Here is a 17,778-nt window from a genome sequence, read left to right on the forward strand (position 1 = left end):
CTGAGATTGGTATGATTTGTGATGTTACTGCCCTTATTATTGCATCCTGTTAAATTAGTAATAGCTTTCCCTCACTGTACTGCACCATATTGACTAAATGAGAAACTTGCTGTGTTCTGTTTTTTATATATATATATGAAAAAGCTTTAGAACATTAACAAATAGGTGAAGAGAAATTAGAATTATGAGCTTGGCGGGTAGAAGGGCCTTTAAAAGGATCTTTATTTGTCAGTTAATTGTTCTTGTGGCTTGTCATTCAAACTTTTGCAATGTGTCCCATTTGCCTTGCAGTTGGAGTTTTCACCCCAAACACTTTGTTGCTATGGCAAACAATTGTGCACAATCCCTCGAGATGCCACTTACTACAGTTACCAAAACAGGTAAGCCTGCCCCCAGAGAGGCCTTCTAGACATCCAGGAAAGTGTGGGTTCAGTACTCTTAGAAAAGAATTCGGGGCAGCTAGAAGGCACCATGAATAAGAGAACCGGCCCTGATATCAGGAGCATCCGAGTTCAAATTTAGCTTCAGGAACGCAACAGTTCCTAGCTAGGTGACCTTGGCCAAGCCATGGCACCCCAGTTGCCTTGTTCCCCCCGCACCAAAAAAACAAAGAAAAAAATTGCTCCCTCCTGGGTTTCCCGGGTTATTGTGTCCTAGAACTCAGGGCTAGGAGAGGGTAGACTTAGGAGAGATCTTTGGTTCTGGCTCTGTTCTTTCTAAGTTGAGATCCAAAGAGAGGACAAAGGAATTTAGTGGTTGAGGTGATGTTAGAATGAGAACTGTTCTCCTGTGTTCTGAAAGGTCCAATGCTTGTTCTGTTACTCTGGTTCTCCATTGGGATTCTGCAATAGACTTTGCAGATTGAACTAGAGTTCTGCATTAAAGCAGATTTCTTCCTGAATTTCTTAACCAGCTAGCCAGATTTTCCTCTCCTTTTAAATAATTACCAGAGACTTACTGAGATTGATCCACACTCATTCTTGTGTTCTCTGTGACATTTTATGTTACTAGTTCATAAGAAGGCAGGCAACTCTGTTTTGTTCACAGAGAGGTTTATTGCAGTGAGGTCCATGATAAATTCTTGATATCTAGATAGATTATATATATATTTCAGCGTGTTCATGTTTGTAGATAGACAGAGAATCGAGCCCCTTTCTGTAGCCAGCCATCAGCAAGTTTCCCTTATCCATAGTAATTGTATGTCTGCCTTTTCAGGAACCAGCATATAGTATAACTGTGCTCACTGTATTCTCTTTCATGCTAGCATGCCATGATATGTAATGGCAACACTGGACAAATGAATTTAAATGAAAGAACATTTTTGTAGTGATGCCCCTTGGAACCAAGGCCGTTCTGATTTTGAAAAATGATTGCTTTAGTATTTTTTAAAGTTCAGCACACTCTCATTAACCTTTTGGTGGTATTTGAGGCTCAGTTGATTACATTTAGTGAAATTTTTAAGGATAGAATAACTGAAAGTTCTTAGGAACAATAGTTGGCATGAAGCATTTCCTGTTGTCCTATTCTTCCCCACCCTTGCCCTCTAATATGTTGTCTTGACATGCCATTTTGGTTTCTAAATTCCAGCCCATTTGGAAGTTGTGTGTGTATGTCTGCATGTAGGCGCACAACTCTCCCAGGGCTTGGTCTCCACCCTATTTCAGTAAAGGATTCACCCAATAGTCAGCTTCCCACCCCCAACTTGGCGAAGGTCAGATTGACTGTTCCCCATGATGACCTCTCAGGATCTTTACAGGAGTGTTAGAGGAAAGTAGGATCACCCTGATTAAGGGAAGGACACAGGAGCATTTCTCCCCCTCCCCTTCCTCAATTGGATCCTTTGCTTCAAGTGGCATGGAGGGTGTGGGTTGACTTAATAGGAATTTCTTTGATTTGCTGCTTGGGGAATCCCATTTGAGAGATTGAATGCTAATCTGTGCTTTGCCTTGGCTTTCTGCTATGTGTTGTCTTGTCTGGCCCCGTGTTGTCCGTTGTCCCGCGATCCCACGTTTCTGTTTTGTTTTGAGTACGTGTGTACTTGTGTGTTTTTTTTTTTTTCTCCCATGCTTGTCGTTGTCTGCACTTGGCTCTGATTGCAAAAACCAACCCAAACCCAAACCCAAACCCAAACTGTGGGTGCCCATGTACCTCCATCATTGACTGTCCTTGTCGCCGTTGATGACCTGCTCTCTGCTCCTGTCCCCCTCCTTGGCCTGCTGTGATTGGTGGCGTCGTTGCGTGGCTTGGGCTGTGTTGGGTGACCGGAACAGTTCACCCCAGTATGGCCTTCTTGCCGACAGGTATCATTTCTGTGAGAAGTGTTTCAATGAAATCCAGGGCGAGAGCGTATCTCTGGGGGATGATCCATCCCAGCCTCAAACGTAAGTATCTGTGGCTTAGGATTGGTGTCTGAATGTTTCACTTGGAAAAGCGTCATCTCACCTAGTTTATTTGAAAACAGTCATCCCTTTTAGTCCTGTCTGTCAGTATCATAAATACGTGTTGAGACCAGTGTGTAAGTTGTACAAGTTACTTTCCTAAAAGGAAACCTGAAAATGGCTTTCTCTTTCCTGACAAAGTCCCTTCAAGTTACAAAAGCAGCCTCTTGTCTTTCCCCAACTGATCATTTGTGGCTTTATGGTTGGCACGTGGTATTGTAGCAGAGCCCCTTTAGTAATTCTGTTTGCTGGACAGAACAGGCAGCTCACCACCTCCACTTTTTCATTTGGGGAGCATGCTCTGAGATAAAAATAATGTGCTTGTGCAGTGTTTGGCTCTCCTTCCCATTTACAGATAGAGAAATGGAGACTGGAGGGAGAGGACTTGCCCATTATTCTAAAATATCCAAGCAAAGGGTAGAGTTCTCACTATCAGAAAATGACAGCGCACATTTCAGTTTACTTGGATGTAGAATTCTTTAGACCGATTTTACTTTCCTAATCTTAGAAGTTATTCTCTTAGCATACCTGGAAGAAACACCTGGGACAGCCACCCCTGAGCTCAGATCTCTCTTGTTGAAAGCTTATCTTGGAAACAAGTGTAGTCTGACCTATCTCTTAGAAACTCCAACTAGATCAGAAAAGTAATTTCTTTGAGACATGGCCTCAAATAGAGAGGAAAGAGGATGACCTCTTAAGTGGGGGCCATTGCTAACACCTTGAGAGGTTTGATCCAAATCACACAATTCTAGTTTAGAGGCTTGGATAACCAGAGCAAATAGAAACTAAAGTTTTGAACAAGATTGAATTCATTTTATTACTCTATGTCAGGTCCACAAATTGTATTCAGAATAGACCACTGCAGGGACCAAGTGAACATCACTATAATGCTTTGAGCCCAATGAATGTTGTTAAGGGGAACAAAGTCTAAGGCAAAATCTATCGTGAACCTTACAGTAATTATTGGGATAAATGCTATAAATGTGAAGTGATTCTTCTACTCCCAAAAATCCCATGACGAGACCTAATGGTACATCGTGGGAAGAGAGGACTTATTTACCTTGCTTTGAGAGATTGGTCCTTGTGGTCCTATGAAGCTGGACCTGACAGGATGAGTGAGTATGAATGTCTTGAGAAGTGATTTTACAGGTCCAAAGTAACTCTCATCATGTGGGGTCCATTTTCTTATTTATTAATAAATTTAATCTTAAATGTGTATGAGCATTTATTACTTGCTTGTTTCTGTGACAAAGTCATTCTTAAACATTGACATCATGGGTATTAATGATAGAAAAATAAATACAATCGTTATTAGTGGAAGTCCTTTTTAGTTGACCTTGAATTTTGCCCTTTTAGCTTACTTTCCACTGTCATTTAATGGTTTTTTAAATACCATAGAAGGGGCCAATTTATAAATGTTAAACTGAGACAAATGGATTCAGCAGACCACCTTTGATGGCTATTTATGCCATTTATTTTGGCTAGAAGAGTAGACTAAAAATAGTCATTCCTTTGAAGAGTGTTTTCTTAATATTGTCCCTTTCTCTCTCTCCATAGTACAATAAATAAGGAACAGTTTTCCAAAAGAAAGAATGATACACTGGATCCTGAACTGTAAGTACTGCTGGATATTGAGAGAATTTTATCATTTTCCTTCCAGAAACCCTTTAATAAAATCTCCCACCCCTTCCTTGAATTGTAATTTTATGTTGCATTTAACCTGCTACTAAGCTCCTGGTGGTGTTCAGATGAAAGATCCAACTGTGTTTTGATCCCTGTACCCTTAAACACCACCGTGTGACATTCAATGGCTTGATATTTTGGTAGCCTTGGAGCAAATCTTAGAGCTGTCGTCTATATCTTGGTCACACAGCTCTACAATTAATGCTTTTACTTGGATCAAGAGCTGAGAAACCCTATACCAGGATTTTCATAGAGTGAGGTCTTGTGTAATTGGCCTGTTTGTATCATGATTCTGAGAAACGAGGGGTATTGGAATATGCAGATATTCTGCAAGAATTTGGGGAGAGAAAAGGTGGTGTCTGCTTTTTGGGGGCCCCCAAGGTGGCTGGTGCAGTTTGGTTGTCTACAACCTTCCCAAATCCTAATGGCCATAATGTACTTACTTTTGGATGTAGCTAACTGAGGGGCCACTTTCTCTCAGGGAATCCAAAAGCAAGGGTTTGGTGGGTCATAGTTGGCAGGGCCTCCCTTGACAATGATCACCAATTGACTTGGACGTGACTTTCTTTTCTGGGTATTTTCTGAGTTGTGACCTTTGGCTATTTTGGTTTCCAGATTTGTTGAATGTATAGAATGTGGCCGGAAAATGCATCAGATCTGTGTCCTTCACAACGAAGTCATCTGGCCCTCTGGGTAAGCTGCTGTGCTACTGTTAGTTGTCCTTGTACTCATCCTCTCTTGGCCCCCCTGCCATTTGAGGTGCCTGCCTAGTCCTGAGCTTTCTGAGGGCTCATGTGGTAAAAACAAAGGCTTTGGGCCTAGTAGGGACTTTTCAGCCCCTTTGTTGTTACAGGTAAGACTGTGGCCTAGAGGTTTTTAGTGAGTTGTTGGGGTTACAGTGGGAGTTTTGGCAGAGCTGGGATCGTTCCCAGAATTCCATTGTTGGAAGTGCCTCTCGCTGTGGCCCTCCCACTGAACATGAGACTTACCTGAGTTCTTATCTTGGCTCTTTTTCATGCTTGTTCTATCTTCTCAGAAACAGTTTTTAAAATATCCGTTGTAAGAGGTAGTTTGTATCCTTGTGAAATTTTGTCTCTTAGACTGGAATCTCCTGACTTGTAAGAGTATATTTTTGCACACACGCACATAGACTGTCCCTCTCCCAACTTTGTGACATCTGCATAATTTATGAGGATGTTCCTAAACCTCCAAGTTAAAGCAGATTGCTGTGGCTCTCCATTGGAGAAAGGCCACTCTGCAGCTCTGGCCTTGCCTGTTCCAAGTTACCAGATGAGGTTCTAGCATTGAGTCTACCTCTTTGTCTATGAGCATTAATGTGGTAGCCGCTGATAAACTATTCTTCACCTGGAAACATTTGGATATGAGCACCTTTGGTTTCTGGGTCTCTGGTCACAGAAATGCTGAGGTGGCCAAGTCATGTCTGCCCAGGGCAGGCCTAGAACCAGGCCTGGGGATGATGGTGGTATTGTCGAGAAATGAAGCAAAGCCTGCCGTCTCCCAGAGAAGCACTTTCTGGATGTTGACCATCTTGAGATGAACCCTTTGCAGTTTTCCTTGGAACTGAAGTCAGACTTGTAGGCATAGAGACAGAGCTGGCATATTCTATTAGCTTTTTTTTTAAATAAAATCAGAAGGCCCCCGCTGACCCTGCACTCCGTCTTTGGGAGACCCCTCAGAATGGGTCAGGCACCGTATTTGTCCATTGTTTTTTATCTTAGTTCTGTCTGACCCAAGTGCAGTTACTCTCACCCTGGCCTCTGGGGCCTGGCATCCAGAATCCAAAAGGCATTTTCAGACCCAGCCGTTCACATCCTAATGTGCCTTCCCTGGAAAGCCAGGGTCTGAAATCGAGAAGCCCAGCTCGGGCCTCTTCTTGGTCCTTCCTGGCAGTTCATTTGTGCCTGAGTGAAGCACCAGATTTTGGGCTGTTTCAGCCATAGGCAGCAGCTCTCTCACACTTTCTCCTCAGATTTTGGTTGGGTGACTACACTTGAAAATACCCATGCCAGGTCTTCTTTGTCAATTCTGACTCGGGCTCTTCCCTTGGACTCTTCATTTAGATCATTGTTCTTTATTTCCATATTGGAGCAGACCAATCATCTCATTGATTAAATGATTGGTGTCGTCTTGACTTCTTAATCTCCCTTCTCTGGGCCGTGGGGGGTAGGGGGAAGAGTGCTCTTTCCTGAAGCCCAAAGTGCCTTTTTGCACTGCCCTGCAGGGTAGCTCTCTGCCCCTCTCTTGGCAGGCAGGAGGCTGGAGGGAAAGATTATTTATTGTAAGAGTACAAAACCATGGCCTCTCCAGTTCAGCTGGGACTTGATGTTCTCTCCCAGCCCAGTAGCCACATGTGGTGTCTTTGTAGGATCCCATTTTTATACCAATAATTTCCTTTCCGGTTCGTATGTGAATCAGTAACCACATGTGATCTTTTTTGGTTTTGTTCTACCTGCAGATTTGTCTGTGATGGGTGTCTGAAGAAAACTGGACGAACTCGGAAGGAAAACAAGTTTTCAGCTAAAAGTATGTCACTTCCTTCTTGGTAACTGAACTTCACCTAATTAGTCTTGGCAAAGTGTAGGTGAACACTACCACAGGATGCTGTGACAGCTCCTCACTCCTACTGGACTTGGCCTAGACTTGGGATTTTATTAGTGGAGAAACACTTGTCAGTGCCAGTGGGCATCTTGTTTACCTTGTTTATTCCAGTGCTGTCAGGCACAGGCCAGGGCAGCCTCAACAAGTCAGCATCATCCAAGTTTAGTGAATAGCGTATTCCAGAGCTGGCGTATCACTTAATTTTGAGTCTCTTTTTTTGCCGATTTTCATTGCTAGTATTGGCCTCCTACCTACAGTAGGGATAAATTTAAAAGTGAATAGTGCAAGCAAAAGATACCAATAAAAATTTAGTTTTGTAAAGTTTTATAGGAATGGGGCTAAGGCAATGTGTTGGATGTCCTTCCAGTATGAGATCTTTGGATGGTCCTAATAATCTCACACATTGACAATGGTCCTTTTTTCTGGACAACTGTAAGAGATGTGCTTGTGGCTTGTTTTCGATCTTCACTTTGGTTTCTCTAGGGTTGCCATCCACCAGGCTTGGTACCTTCCTTGAAAACCGAGTAAATGACTTCCTGAGACGGCAGAATCACCCAGAGTCAGGAGAGGTCACAGTTCGGGTTGTTCATGCTTCAGATAAAACCGTTGAGGTGAAGCCGGGCATGAAAGCAAGGTGGGTCTTGGTTTTAGATGGGTTTGGGGGTAGTTCTTGACCACCACTCTGCCTTTTTCTGTACATGTGTGTCCTCCATCTGACCAGCCACGCATTGTTCTGAATCCTGTAGGTTTGTCGACAGTGGTGAAATGGCAGAATCCTTCCCTTACCGAACAAAGGCCCTTTTCGCCTTCGAGGAAATAGATGGTGTTGACTTGTGCTTTTTTGGCATGCATGTTCAGGAGTATGGATCTGACTGCCCTCCACCCAATCAGAGGTAAGGGGTTTTTGACATGGTGGGATGTACAGAGTTAGCAGGCAGGACATGGCTTTCTATGTCTATCTAGAGTTTAGGAATTGGGAAAGTTTATCAGGGCAAATAAGTAGACCTCTTGTCTGTCTTCAACACCTGTGATATGTTAGAGATCTCATCTTGCTTGGCCCCAGAGTGTGGGCTGACCTAGGAGCAGAGGAAAGTTGCAATGGTACAAATTTGTTTGGTCCCAAGAACTTTCTTCCACAAAGACTGCCTTGGAAGTCACCAGGTAGAGGGCTCCCTGGTCTCACCTTAGTGGCCCAGGGGCCCCTTCCTTCTAATTGAGAAATTCTGCCCTGAAGTAGGTACGTTATGTTGTAAAATTCAAAATGTCCAATTTTTGGCATCTCTGGTTACCTGAGAAGTTTCGTTTATCAAAGAAAAGGCCTGAGTACAGTAAGAAGAGCACTAAGATTAAAGCTCATTGTTGTCTGGCAAGCGAAGAGAATGTGTCAGCCATAGAATGTAGAGTACATATATTAGGCAGGGTAGCAAAAGTCATTCATTAGGAAAAGTTGCTGCTACATAAAAGATAGATGTAGGGATGTAAAACCTATTTTCTATAGATCTAGGTAGTCTGGAGACTGGAGAATTTCTCTTCTTCAAAACCATGCCTGCTGGAGTGTCTATACTGATACGAATGACTATGTCAGCAAAGTTTGATTTGTTCTTTTTCCTTCCTGTCTTTTTAGGAGAGTATATATATCTTACCTCGACAGTGTTCATTTTTTCCGTCCCAAATGCTTCAGGACTGCAGTCTATCATGAAATCTTAATTGGCTACTTAGAATATGTTAAGAAATTAGGGTAAGTATATCAATATTCCTATTTTTTTTAATTTAAAAATTAAATTTTTAAAATTTAAATTATTTAAATTAAAATTTACTTTTTTAAAAATTAAAAATCTTTTAAAATGGTGGTCTATAATAATAATGGGAAGTAGATAAAACTGTTAATTTGGCTTACAGGCTTTTTAAAGATACTTGTAAAAACAGGAAGGACTCTTTATTTTCTAATGTCATGGAATTGTCCTTGGATATGCCTGTAAATAACCTGTCATGATGTCTCTTTATTTCCTTTGGGTCTCTTCTGCTCTAAGTAGCTTAGGTGTTGTCTTCATTGGTATCTGCACCTGAGAACATGTAAGGCTATCTTAAGCATTCATCTGGTGGGCTAGCGTCAAACAATAGCGGAACCAAATGAACATTGAGGACATTTTTTCAACTGCACTCCTACTTTCAAAGAAAATAATGATCCCATTGATTTAGGTTTTGTTGTCCTATTGAGTGTGCAAATCTTCATGGGATGCTCCTTAAAAAAAAAAAGTTACATTCTGCTATCCCCACTAAAAATGGCAGTCAGCTCTCTTCCCACTTATGATCCCTTCGTGGAAAATGGCATTTTCAGGAATACCCCAGACCTTCCTGCTGTACACGAATGGTCCTCTGCTACAAAAATGTATGGTGGTGTTCATCATCAGTAGAATCATTGGGCTTCTTTGTGGTGGTGAGAGGGTGACCAAAAGGTCTTGGCTGCATTTTCTTCCTGCTCTGCTGCTACCAGCAACCCCCTAGAGCCATGCTTGGTGCTTGAGATCAGGGGCGTGAGCTCAGTGTCATCCCTGTGGTGGTTTGTTAGGTCACTTTGGCTTTTACAGAGGAAAAGTATCAAATCATTTCTCAATGAGAACCTTCTTTGGCTAGATACACCACGGGACACATCTGGGCCTGCCCTCCAAGCGAAGGTGATGACTACATCTTTCACTGCCATCCTCCCGATCAGAAGATCCCTAAACCCAAACGACTGCAGGAATGGTACAAAAAGATGCTGGACAAGTCTGTGTCTGAGCGCATTGTGCATGATTACAAGGTGGGTCCTGTTGTCGATGGTGACTTCGTGCTTGGGTCTCAGGCTCAACTAATAATGGGCCTGACAAAGCATCCCTGCTTGGCCACATGTTAACTTAGAAAAATACACGTTAACAACAGTTCTGTTGTGGTTTGATGTATTCTTCTGATCCAGGCTGCACTAGTGTTGAGATTGACACCTCCGCCTCACTGGATCCTAGGTGGAAAAAACGAATAAACTGTCTCCATTTCCTGTTATGTCCCTACCAGGGAACCATCCCTCATCAGAAAGAATTTTGAAAAGGAGGGAAAACTATTGGAGCAGAGGTAGCCAACAGAGGCCAGGGCTCCCGTCGTGCTGGTGGCCCACTTCCATAGGGGCGGTCATATTAACTGCTTGTGTGTTTTGTAGGACATTTTTAAACAAGCCACAGAAGATCGTTTAACAAGTGCAAAGGAACTTCCTTACTTTGAAGGGGATTTCTGGCCCAATGTGCTGGAGGAGAGCATCAAGGAACTAGAGCAGGAAGAAGAAGAGAGAAAGAGAGAAGAGAACACGAGCAATGAGAGCACAGATGTAAGTCTCCCTCAGAGATGGGATAGTCCCGTGGGACTTGGAGCATGGGGTTCACTCCTATGGAAAACGGTGCTTGGTGATTCTCTCCTTATTGGGCTCTTAAATAGACTGTTAGAGCAGGGCGAATGACGGGGACTTGGTGCTGGCTCCTTCTACCTGAGGAGCTTGCAGATACATGGAATGCCTATTAGGGGAGCTGCTCCAAGTTACTTTGGTGGCTGAGAAAGCTCAGACCACCCCCATGCTGTCAGTCTCCTGAGTGTGAGCCTTTTCTAAGTGCTGTGAGTCTCTGCAGCTTTCCAACTTTTTCTCTGGACTTGACCTTTGTCCCATGTTTTCCTTTAGGTGACAAAGGGAGACAGCAAGAACGCCAAAAAGAAGAATAATAAGAAAACAAGCAAAAACAAAAGCAGCCTGAGCCGGGGAAACAAGAAGAAGCCAGGCATGCCCAATGTATCAAATGACCTCTCCCAGAAGTTGTACGCCACCATGGAGAAGCACAAAGAGGTGAGACGAGTGGGCTCCTCCTCCAGGAGACCCCTCTCTGGCTGGTGCCTCTGTTTCCCCTGCCCTCTCAACACAGCAGAGAAGTAACAGGCTTCCTTTAAAAAAAAAAAAAAAAACTATCTTTCCAGTTTGAGGGCCTTGTCTTTGACCATTAACTGCTGAATGGATGTTGTGGCTGTTGAGCAAGCTTGAAATTGCCTGTTTCAATGCGTACAAGTATCGAAGAAAGTGCCTGTTTTTCAGAATTGTCCATTCCAACAACATTAGGTTCTGTGTGGTCTTAAGAGGGTCCATTTTCTGACCTCGAGGAAACAGCTTTGTTGTTGTTTTGGAATTTTACTTGTGACTTTCTAGAGCAACATTTCAGGGTGGGGGAGTGGGGGTGTGTGTGTGTGTGTGTGTATGTGTGTGTATATATAATATGGCGGGGCAGTGGCTGCATGTGTGTGTATGAGAAAGTGTGATAGAGAATGGGAGTGTGTGAGGAAACTGGCTTTTAGTGACAACACATCCTTGAATGATACTAAATTCCAAGATATCATGGGGCCATTTGAATCATTTTCCCCAAGCTGGAAGACAATGTGAGTAATGTCTTAAACTCGGAGATACAGATTTTTTTCCTTTTTTAATCTGATTTTTCTTGTACAGCATGATGAATATGAAAATATGTTTAGAATAATTGTACACCTTTAACTATATATTGGCTTGTCAAGAGAAAAGGGAAGGAGGGAGAAAAACTTAGAACACAAAAGTGAATGTTGAAAACTATCTTCACATATATTTTTAAAATAACAAGCTATTTTTTAAAAAAAAACTCAACTGAGATAAAGAGAAATATTGGTCTCAAGTAAATATAGACTACTAAAACCACGATGATAAAATTATTACATTCTCAGTGTTGTCAAGTTCTGGTTTAGAATTTTTTTTTTTTTTTAAAGAGCTCTGCTCACTTTGCCAAAATTTTGGTACAATTCAGGCCAATCTTTGGAGTTTGAAGGTGCAATGACTGCAACTCCAGAAGTTTATCCCCTTCAACAAGCTGTAAGATTTGAGAGTGTTGTTCCATGTCTTTCCACTCTTTTGGAAAAGGATCCTCCCGTCTCAGCCTGTTAGCTATATACCTTTGGTTTGTGATTGCAATGGAACAGAGAGCTCCACGTCATTTGGGCAGGAGGAAGACGGGACAATCCTTTGCTTTTTTTCCGCGTTTAGAGGCAGTGAGCACCCTGTTGCTTTTGCTGTCCTGAGTTTACTGACAGAGACAGTCCCCAGAGAATTGTTTGCAGTAGGTAAATGCCTTGACTGCCTTTTCACGCTCTTGGGTTAAGCCGCTGCCCGTGGCAGGAGGCTGCACCCCAGGTGTCCACTTGGTGCTTCGGAACGTCCATCCGGTGCATCACCGCCGGCTTTCCTCTGTTGCAGGTCTTCTTTGTGATTCGCCTCATTGCTGGCCCTGCCGCCAACTCTCTGCCTCCCATCGCTGAGCCCGACCCACTCATCCCGTGTGACCTGATGGACGGCCGTGACGCCTTCCTCACCCTGGCTAGGGACAAACACCTGGAGTTCTCCTCCCTGCGCAGGGCCCAGTGGTCGACCATGTGCATGCTGGTGGAGCTGCACACCCAAAGCCAAGATCGCTTTGTTTACACCTGCAATGAGTGCAAGCACCACGTGGAGACGAGATGGCACTGCACGGTCTGCGAGGTGAGCTTGTGGCTCCGGGAGCCTCTGGGAAGTCCCCAGACCTGCCGTGGGTTGGGGTGGCGGGGAGCGGGGCACCCGGGACCACCTGTATTTCTGCACACCTTGGTGCCCCATGAGGGCAAGGCTTTGGGGGGGAGGATGCTGAGAGACAGAATTTCCCAAGTGACCGGGCCCCTCTCTGTTCTCCAGGACTACGACTTGTGCATCACCTGCTATAACACTAAGAACCATGACCACAAGATGGAGAAACTCGGCCTGGGCCTGGACGACGAGAGCAATAACCAGCAGGCGGCGGCGACCCAGAGCCCGGGGGATTCGCGCCGGCTGAGCATCCAGCGTTGCATCCAGTCACTGGTCCACGCCTGCCAGTGCCGCAACGCCAACTGCTCGCTGCCTTCCTGCCAGAAGATGAAGAGGGTGGTCCAGCACACCAAGGGTTGCAAGCGCAAGACCAATGGTGGCTGCCCCATCTGCAAGCAGCTCATTGCCCTCTGCTGCTACCACGCCAAGCACTGCCAGGAGAACAAGTGCCCGGTGCCCTTCTGCCTCAACATCAAGCACAAGCTCCGCCAGCAGCAGCTGCAGCACCGCCTGCAGCAGGCCCAGATGCTACGCCGGAGGATGGCCAGCATGCAGCGCACCGGCGTGGTGGGCCAGCAGCAGGGCCTGCCCTCGCCCACCCCGGCCACGCCCACCACACCCACCGGCCAGCAGCCCCCCACGCCCCAGACACCCCAGCCTCAGCCCCCGCCCCAGCCTGCCTCCCAGCCTCAGCCCGCGCCCCCCAACAACATGCCACCCTACAGCATGCCCAGAGCTCAGCCGCCTGGGCCTGTGTCCCAGGGCAAGGCAGGGGGGCAGGTGACCCCTCCCACCCCACCGCAGACCTCTCAGCCCCCCGTCCAAGGACCCCCGCCGGCGGCCGTGGAGATGGCCATGCAGATCCAAAGGGCCGCCGAAACACAGCGCCAGATGGCTCACGTTCAGATTTTCCAGCGGCCCATCCAACACCCGATGCCGCAGATGACTCAGATGGCCCCCATGGGCATGAACCCTCCCCCCATGGCCCGAGGTCCCGGTGGCCACCTGGAGCAGGGGCTGGGCCCGGCAGGGGTGCAGCAGCAGCAGCCCCCCTGGGCCCAGAGCGGCTTGCCCCAGCCACCGCAGTTCCAGCCGGGCATGCAGAGGCCCGCTATGATGTCGGGGAACCAGCCCGGGCAGCCCATGAACATGGCTCCCCAGCCGGGCCTGGGCCAGGTCCCTGCGGTGGCCCAGTCCAAGCAAGGCTCCTTGCCTCAGGCAGCCTTACAGAACCTACTGAGAACTCTGCGCTCCCCCAGCTCGCCCATGCAGCAGCAGCAGGTGCTCAACATCCTCCACGCCAACCCCCAGCTGCTGGCCGCCTTCATCAAGCAGCGGGCGGCCAAGTACGCCACCCAGAACCCCCCAGGCCTCCCCCAAGGCCAGCCCCCCATGCAGGTGCAGCAGGGCGTGCACCCCAACCCGGCCATGCAGGCCATGAACCCCATGCAGGCCGGCGTGCAGAGGGCCAGCCTGCCCCCGCCACAGCCACAGCCGCCTCCCCAGCCCCAGCCTCCGCCGGCCATGGGGGGAGTGAGCCCCCAGGCTCCGCAGATGAACATGAATCACGGGGGCATGTCGGCCCAATTCCGGGAGCTCCTCATGAGGCGGCAGCAGCAGCAGCTGCTTGACCAGCAGCGGCAGCAGCAGCAGGGGGTGGGCCCCGCCATGGGCAACCACGGCCAGTTCCCGCAGCCCCAGGGCCTGGGCTACCCCCAGCAGCAGCAGCAGCAGCGCATGCAGCACCACATGCAGCAGATGCAGCCGGGAGCCATGGGACAGATGAGCCAGCTTCCACAGGCCATGGGGGCAGAGCCAGCGGCCCAACTGCAGCAGGCCTACCAGCAGCGGCTGCTCCAGCAGCAGATGGGCTCCCCTGCGCCGCCGAACCCCATGAGCCCCCAGCAGCACATGCTCCCGGGCCAGGCCCAGGGCCAGCAGATTCCCCCGTCGCTCAGCAGCCAAGTGCGCTCCCCCCAGCCCGTCCCATCCCCCCGACCCCAGTCCCAGCCGCCCCACTCCAGCCCCTCTCCCCGGATGCAGCCTCAGCCGTCCCCGCACCACGTGTCCCCACAGACCAGCTCCCCGCACCCAGGACTGGTGGCTGCCCAGGCCAACGCCATGGAGCAAGGGCACTTTGCCAGCCCGGACCAGAGTGCCATGCTCTCCCAGCTGGCGGGCAACCCCGGCATGGCGGGTCTCCACGGGGCAGGCGCCTCGGACCTGGGGCTGAGCGCCGACAGCTCAGACTTGAATTCAAGCCTTTCACAGAGTACACTAGACATACACTAGAGATACCTTGTAGCATTTTGGGAGCAAAAAAAAAAACTTATTTTCTCTTAAGACTTTTTGTACTGAAGACAAAATTTTTTTGAATCTTTCTTAGCCTAAAAGACAATTTTCCCCGGAACACATCTGAACTGGGCAGCAAAAGCTTGTGGTTTCAAACAAAAAGCAAACTTTGAACCTGAGGGATGACAGAATATAAAGAATCTATTTTTGTTATGGCCGCTCCCCGCCAGTCCTCCTTCCCCCCCTTTCGCCCTTTTCCCGCCTCTTCCCCTTCTGTGCTCCCCTTCCCCTTCCTCCTGTGTGTGCAGTGCAGAGTCAAGGCCACATGCTTTTTCCTTGCACCTGCATTACAGTTTATTATTTTTTTTAAATTAATGAAAATATGTAATATTGATAGTTATTATTTACTGGTGCAGATGGTTGACATTTCTCCCCATTCTTTTTCCTCATGACACCATGGCAGAGAAGTTAACACATGAACATTTCTTAAACCAGAGGACAAAAGGGGTTAATGTTGCTTTAAAAAAAAATACATATTATATAAATATATATATATAAATATATATTAAAAATACCAATTTTTCCTCTTTGGGTGCAAAGATGTTCATTCTTTTAAAAATGTTTAAAAAGAAAAAAGATGAAATAGTCCAGTCCCCCTTTGAGTCCACTTTTGTCCTCCAGACGTTTTCTGTACGAGAGTTGTGCGTAAAACTTCGAGTATTAAAAACAATTCATACATGTAGAGAGAACAACAAAGATGCTTTCAGACTATGCAGGGGCAGCTGTCACGTGGATGTAGGATATATATTGCGGTTTTGTTTCTTGAAAGAATTTTTTTCGTTATTTTTACATCTAACAAAGGAAAAAAACAAAAAAAGAGGGTGACTTCCAAGGGGATGATTTTAACATGCAAATATGTCCCTGGGTTACGTTAGGCTTGCTTTCTTTCCCCTCTCCTTCCCTCCCTCTTCCACTTTCTGTAAAACTTGAAAATAGAAAGCAAAAAACAAAAAAAAAAACAACCCTCAAATGTTGTAAATCATGCAATTAAAAGTTGATTACTTATAAATATGAACTTTCGATCACTGTATAGACTGTTAAAATTGATTTCTTATTACCTATTGTTAAATAAACTGCGTGAGACAGACTACCTGATTTTTAATATTTTTGCTTCTCCAATGGAAGTCGGTGTGATTGTGGTTGTGCTGCATAGTAGCCCTGTAAGCCATCTAGGAAACCTAATGCAAATAGTGTGGTCGATGTTCCTTTCCAAGACTGGCTCCGTGATTAAAAAGTCCCCTTCCTCACCTGCCAGGTGCCAGACCATTAAGACTCCCTCTCTCCTTTAGGGGTCACCTCCAGGTAGTCTGTGGCAGGACTGCTTCCAGGAGGCACAAGGGATACAGCAAATAGGAAAAGAACTAGGCCAAGCTAATTCCTTCCTTTTGCTTGTGTCTTTTCCCTCCCTTTCAGGTAGTTCTAATAGTAGCTTGGGAGATAGACTGTAGATAGGGAGGTGGGGTGTCTCAGGGTATCCTTGTCACCTGGAGGATGGGCCACCACTGAGGTGCATCCAAAATTGATTTTAAAAATATATAAATTTGAGACCGCAGTTAAAGGAAAATTACATGGTCACCTGTCCATTTAAAGAGATCTTCACAACTGTGGCCTCCCATAGAGCAGATGTGAACGTGAATTAACAGTCTTTCTGTAGCACTTTATTGTTTTCAAAAGCAGTCAGCCCATAAAAATCCTGTTTTCCCAGTTAGCAAAGGATCTGAGTACATAGGAAGTGCTTAACAAATGTCATAGTAACGTTAATAGATACCTCTAAGACTTTGTATGGTTGTTAGAAATATGTGCTTTCCAGGCCCTGCGTTCTCTAGACTGATAAAATAAGGTTAATTCTATGTAATTGGATGAGATTGCAGATTTTGAGCTCGAAAGGGATCTTTATAGGGAAATCCAGATCACATAGCTAGTAATGGAATAATTCTAAACCTGGTCTTCCAGGTCAGGGCCCAGACCCCCTCTACTAAAGTTTCCCATGTCCGCAAGCCACTTAAAACATTACTTTGCCCCAAGATTGGTAGTATACAGGTGAAGACTCCAAAAGGGAATCCCAGCCAGAATTCAAACCCAGAACAGTGAAAAGTGGTTATATTCTAGGTGTTAGAAATGATTTGCTTTTCTAACTAGTATCTCCATGATTGGAGATACATGAGAGTCCAAATAATCGAAGGCAGCTACCGATTTCCTGCCCTCCAGCCCTAGTCTTTTCCAGAATAAGTGTTTCCGTGGAATGTAGTCCAAACCTCTTTGTGTGATTGCCCTCCTGGGTGAGCTCATTCATTAATGCTCTTTGGAAAATGCAGTGCCCAGAATTAAGCATACTTCTGGACCCAGAAGTGAGTCTGACTTGCCTCATTATGGATGTTCCAAAGACCCCATTAGAGTGTTTAATTGTAATGCAGGGTCGCCTTGGGCATCGTTTCAAAATCTCTGGTAGTGATGGTCTTCAAATATTTTTTCAATAACTCCAAAGAAACAGGAGATGTACAAATATAGAGACATCTCCGCTCCAAACGTTCATGTGAACAATTTGTGCCTTAGCTGTGGTAGAGCTTTCCGAGCACATAATGGTCTGTTCAGCCACAGTCGGACACACTGGACCTTGACCAGGACACGGTGATGTCATTTGGACAAAAACCAAACAACCGTATCTTTTCCATAGAGCTTTGAAACCCCACTTTCCCAACCTCTAATTTACTTTTTGACCCCAATTATAAAATTTATGGATGTTTATTCTCTATTTCATCTTGTTAGTTTCAATCTGATGATCTCCCCCCATCTCTTTTTGCATCCTAACTCAATCTACTTGGATTATCAGTTTTGTATCATCCATAACTGCTCAAGTCATGGATGCCTTTCAACTGATTAAAAAAAAGCACAGATCCTTGGAAGTATACCAACAAATGCTTTTCGGGGTGATAATCCTTTACATATATATAATTATTAATAGAGCTTTTTATTGACAAAACATGCATAGGTAATTTTTCAACATCGACTCTTGCAAAACCTGTTCCAACTTTTCCCCTC

At 45.8% G+C, this 17,778-nt stretch overlaps 1 protein-coding gene across 3 annotated transcripts in view; it reads left to right on the forward strand.

Annotated features, from left to right (window-relative positions):
• Nucleotides 1–15,827, forward strand: part of EP300 (E1A binding protein p300) — a 74,901-nt gene extending 59,074 nt beyond the window's left edge. For all 3 annotated transcript variants that reach the window (XM_051962137.1, XM_051962138.1, XM_051962139.1), the window contains 13 exons: nucleotides 292–380; nucleotides 2,301–2,381; nucleotides 3,996–4,052; nucleotides 4,737–4,814; nucleotides 6,598–6,665; nucleotides 7,224–7,374; nucleotides 7,487–7,633; nucleotides 8,365–8,478; nucleotides 9,375–9,540; nucleotides 9,931–10,095; nucleotides 10,441–10,602; nucleotides 12,025–12,306; nucleotides 12,496–15,827. In XM_051962137.1, coding sequence (XP_051818097.1) covers nucleotides 292–380; nucleotides 2,301–2,381; nucleotides 3,996–4,052; nucleotides 4,737–4,814; nucleotides 6,598–6,665; nucleotides 7,224–7,374; nucleotides 7,487–7,633; nucleotides 8,365–8,478; nucleotides 9,375–9,540; nucleotides 9,931–10,095; nucleotides 10,441–10,602; nucleotides 12,025–12,306; nucleotides 12,496–14,679 — 3,744 coding nt within the window. In that variant the 3' untranslated portion in view covers nucleotides 14,680–15,827. The remainder of the gene's footprint in view (nucleotides 1–291; nucleotides 381–2,300; nucleotides 2,382–3,995; nucleotides 4,053–4,736; nucleotides 4,815–6,597; nucleotides 6,666–7,223; nucleotides 7,375–7,486; nucleotides 7,634–8,364; nucleotides 8,479–9,374; nucleotides 9,541–9,930; nucleotides 10,096–10,440; nucleotides 10,603–12,024; nucleotides 12,307–12,495) is intronic.
• The last annotated feature ends 1,951 nt before the right edge of the window (nucleotides 15,828–17,778 follow it).

Source organism: Antechinus flavipes, chromosome 5 (assembly GCF_016432865.1).
Source record: "Antechinus flavipes isolate AdamAnt ecotype Samford, QLD, Australia chromosome 5, AdamAnt_v2, whole genome shotgun sequence".
Lineage (NCBI taxonomy): Eukaryota > Metazoa > Chordata > Mammalia > Dasyuromorphia > Dasyuridae > Antechinus > Antechinus flavipes.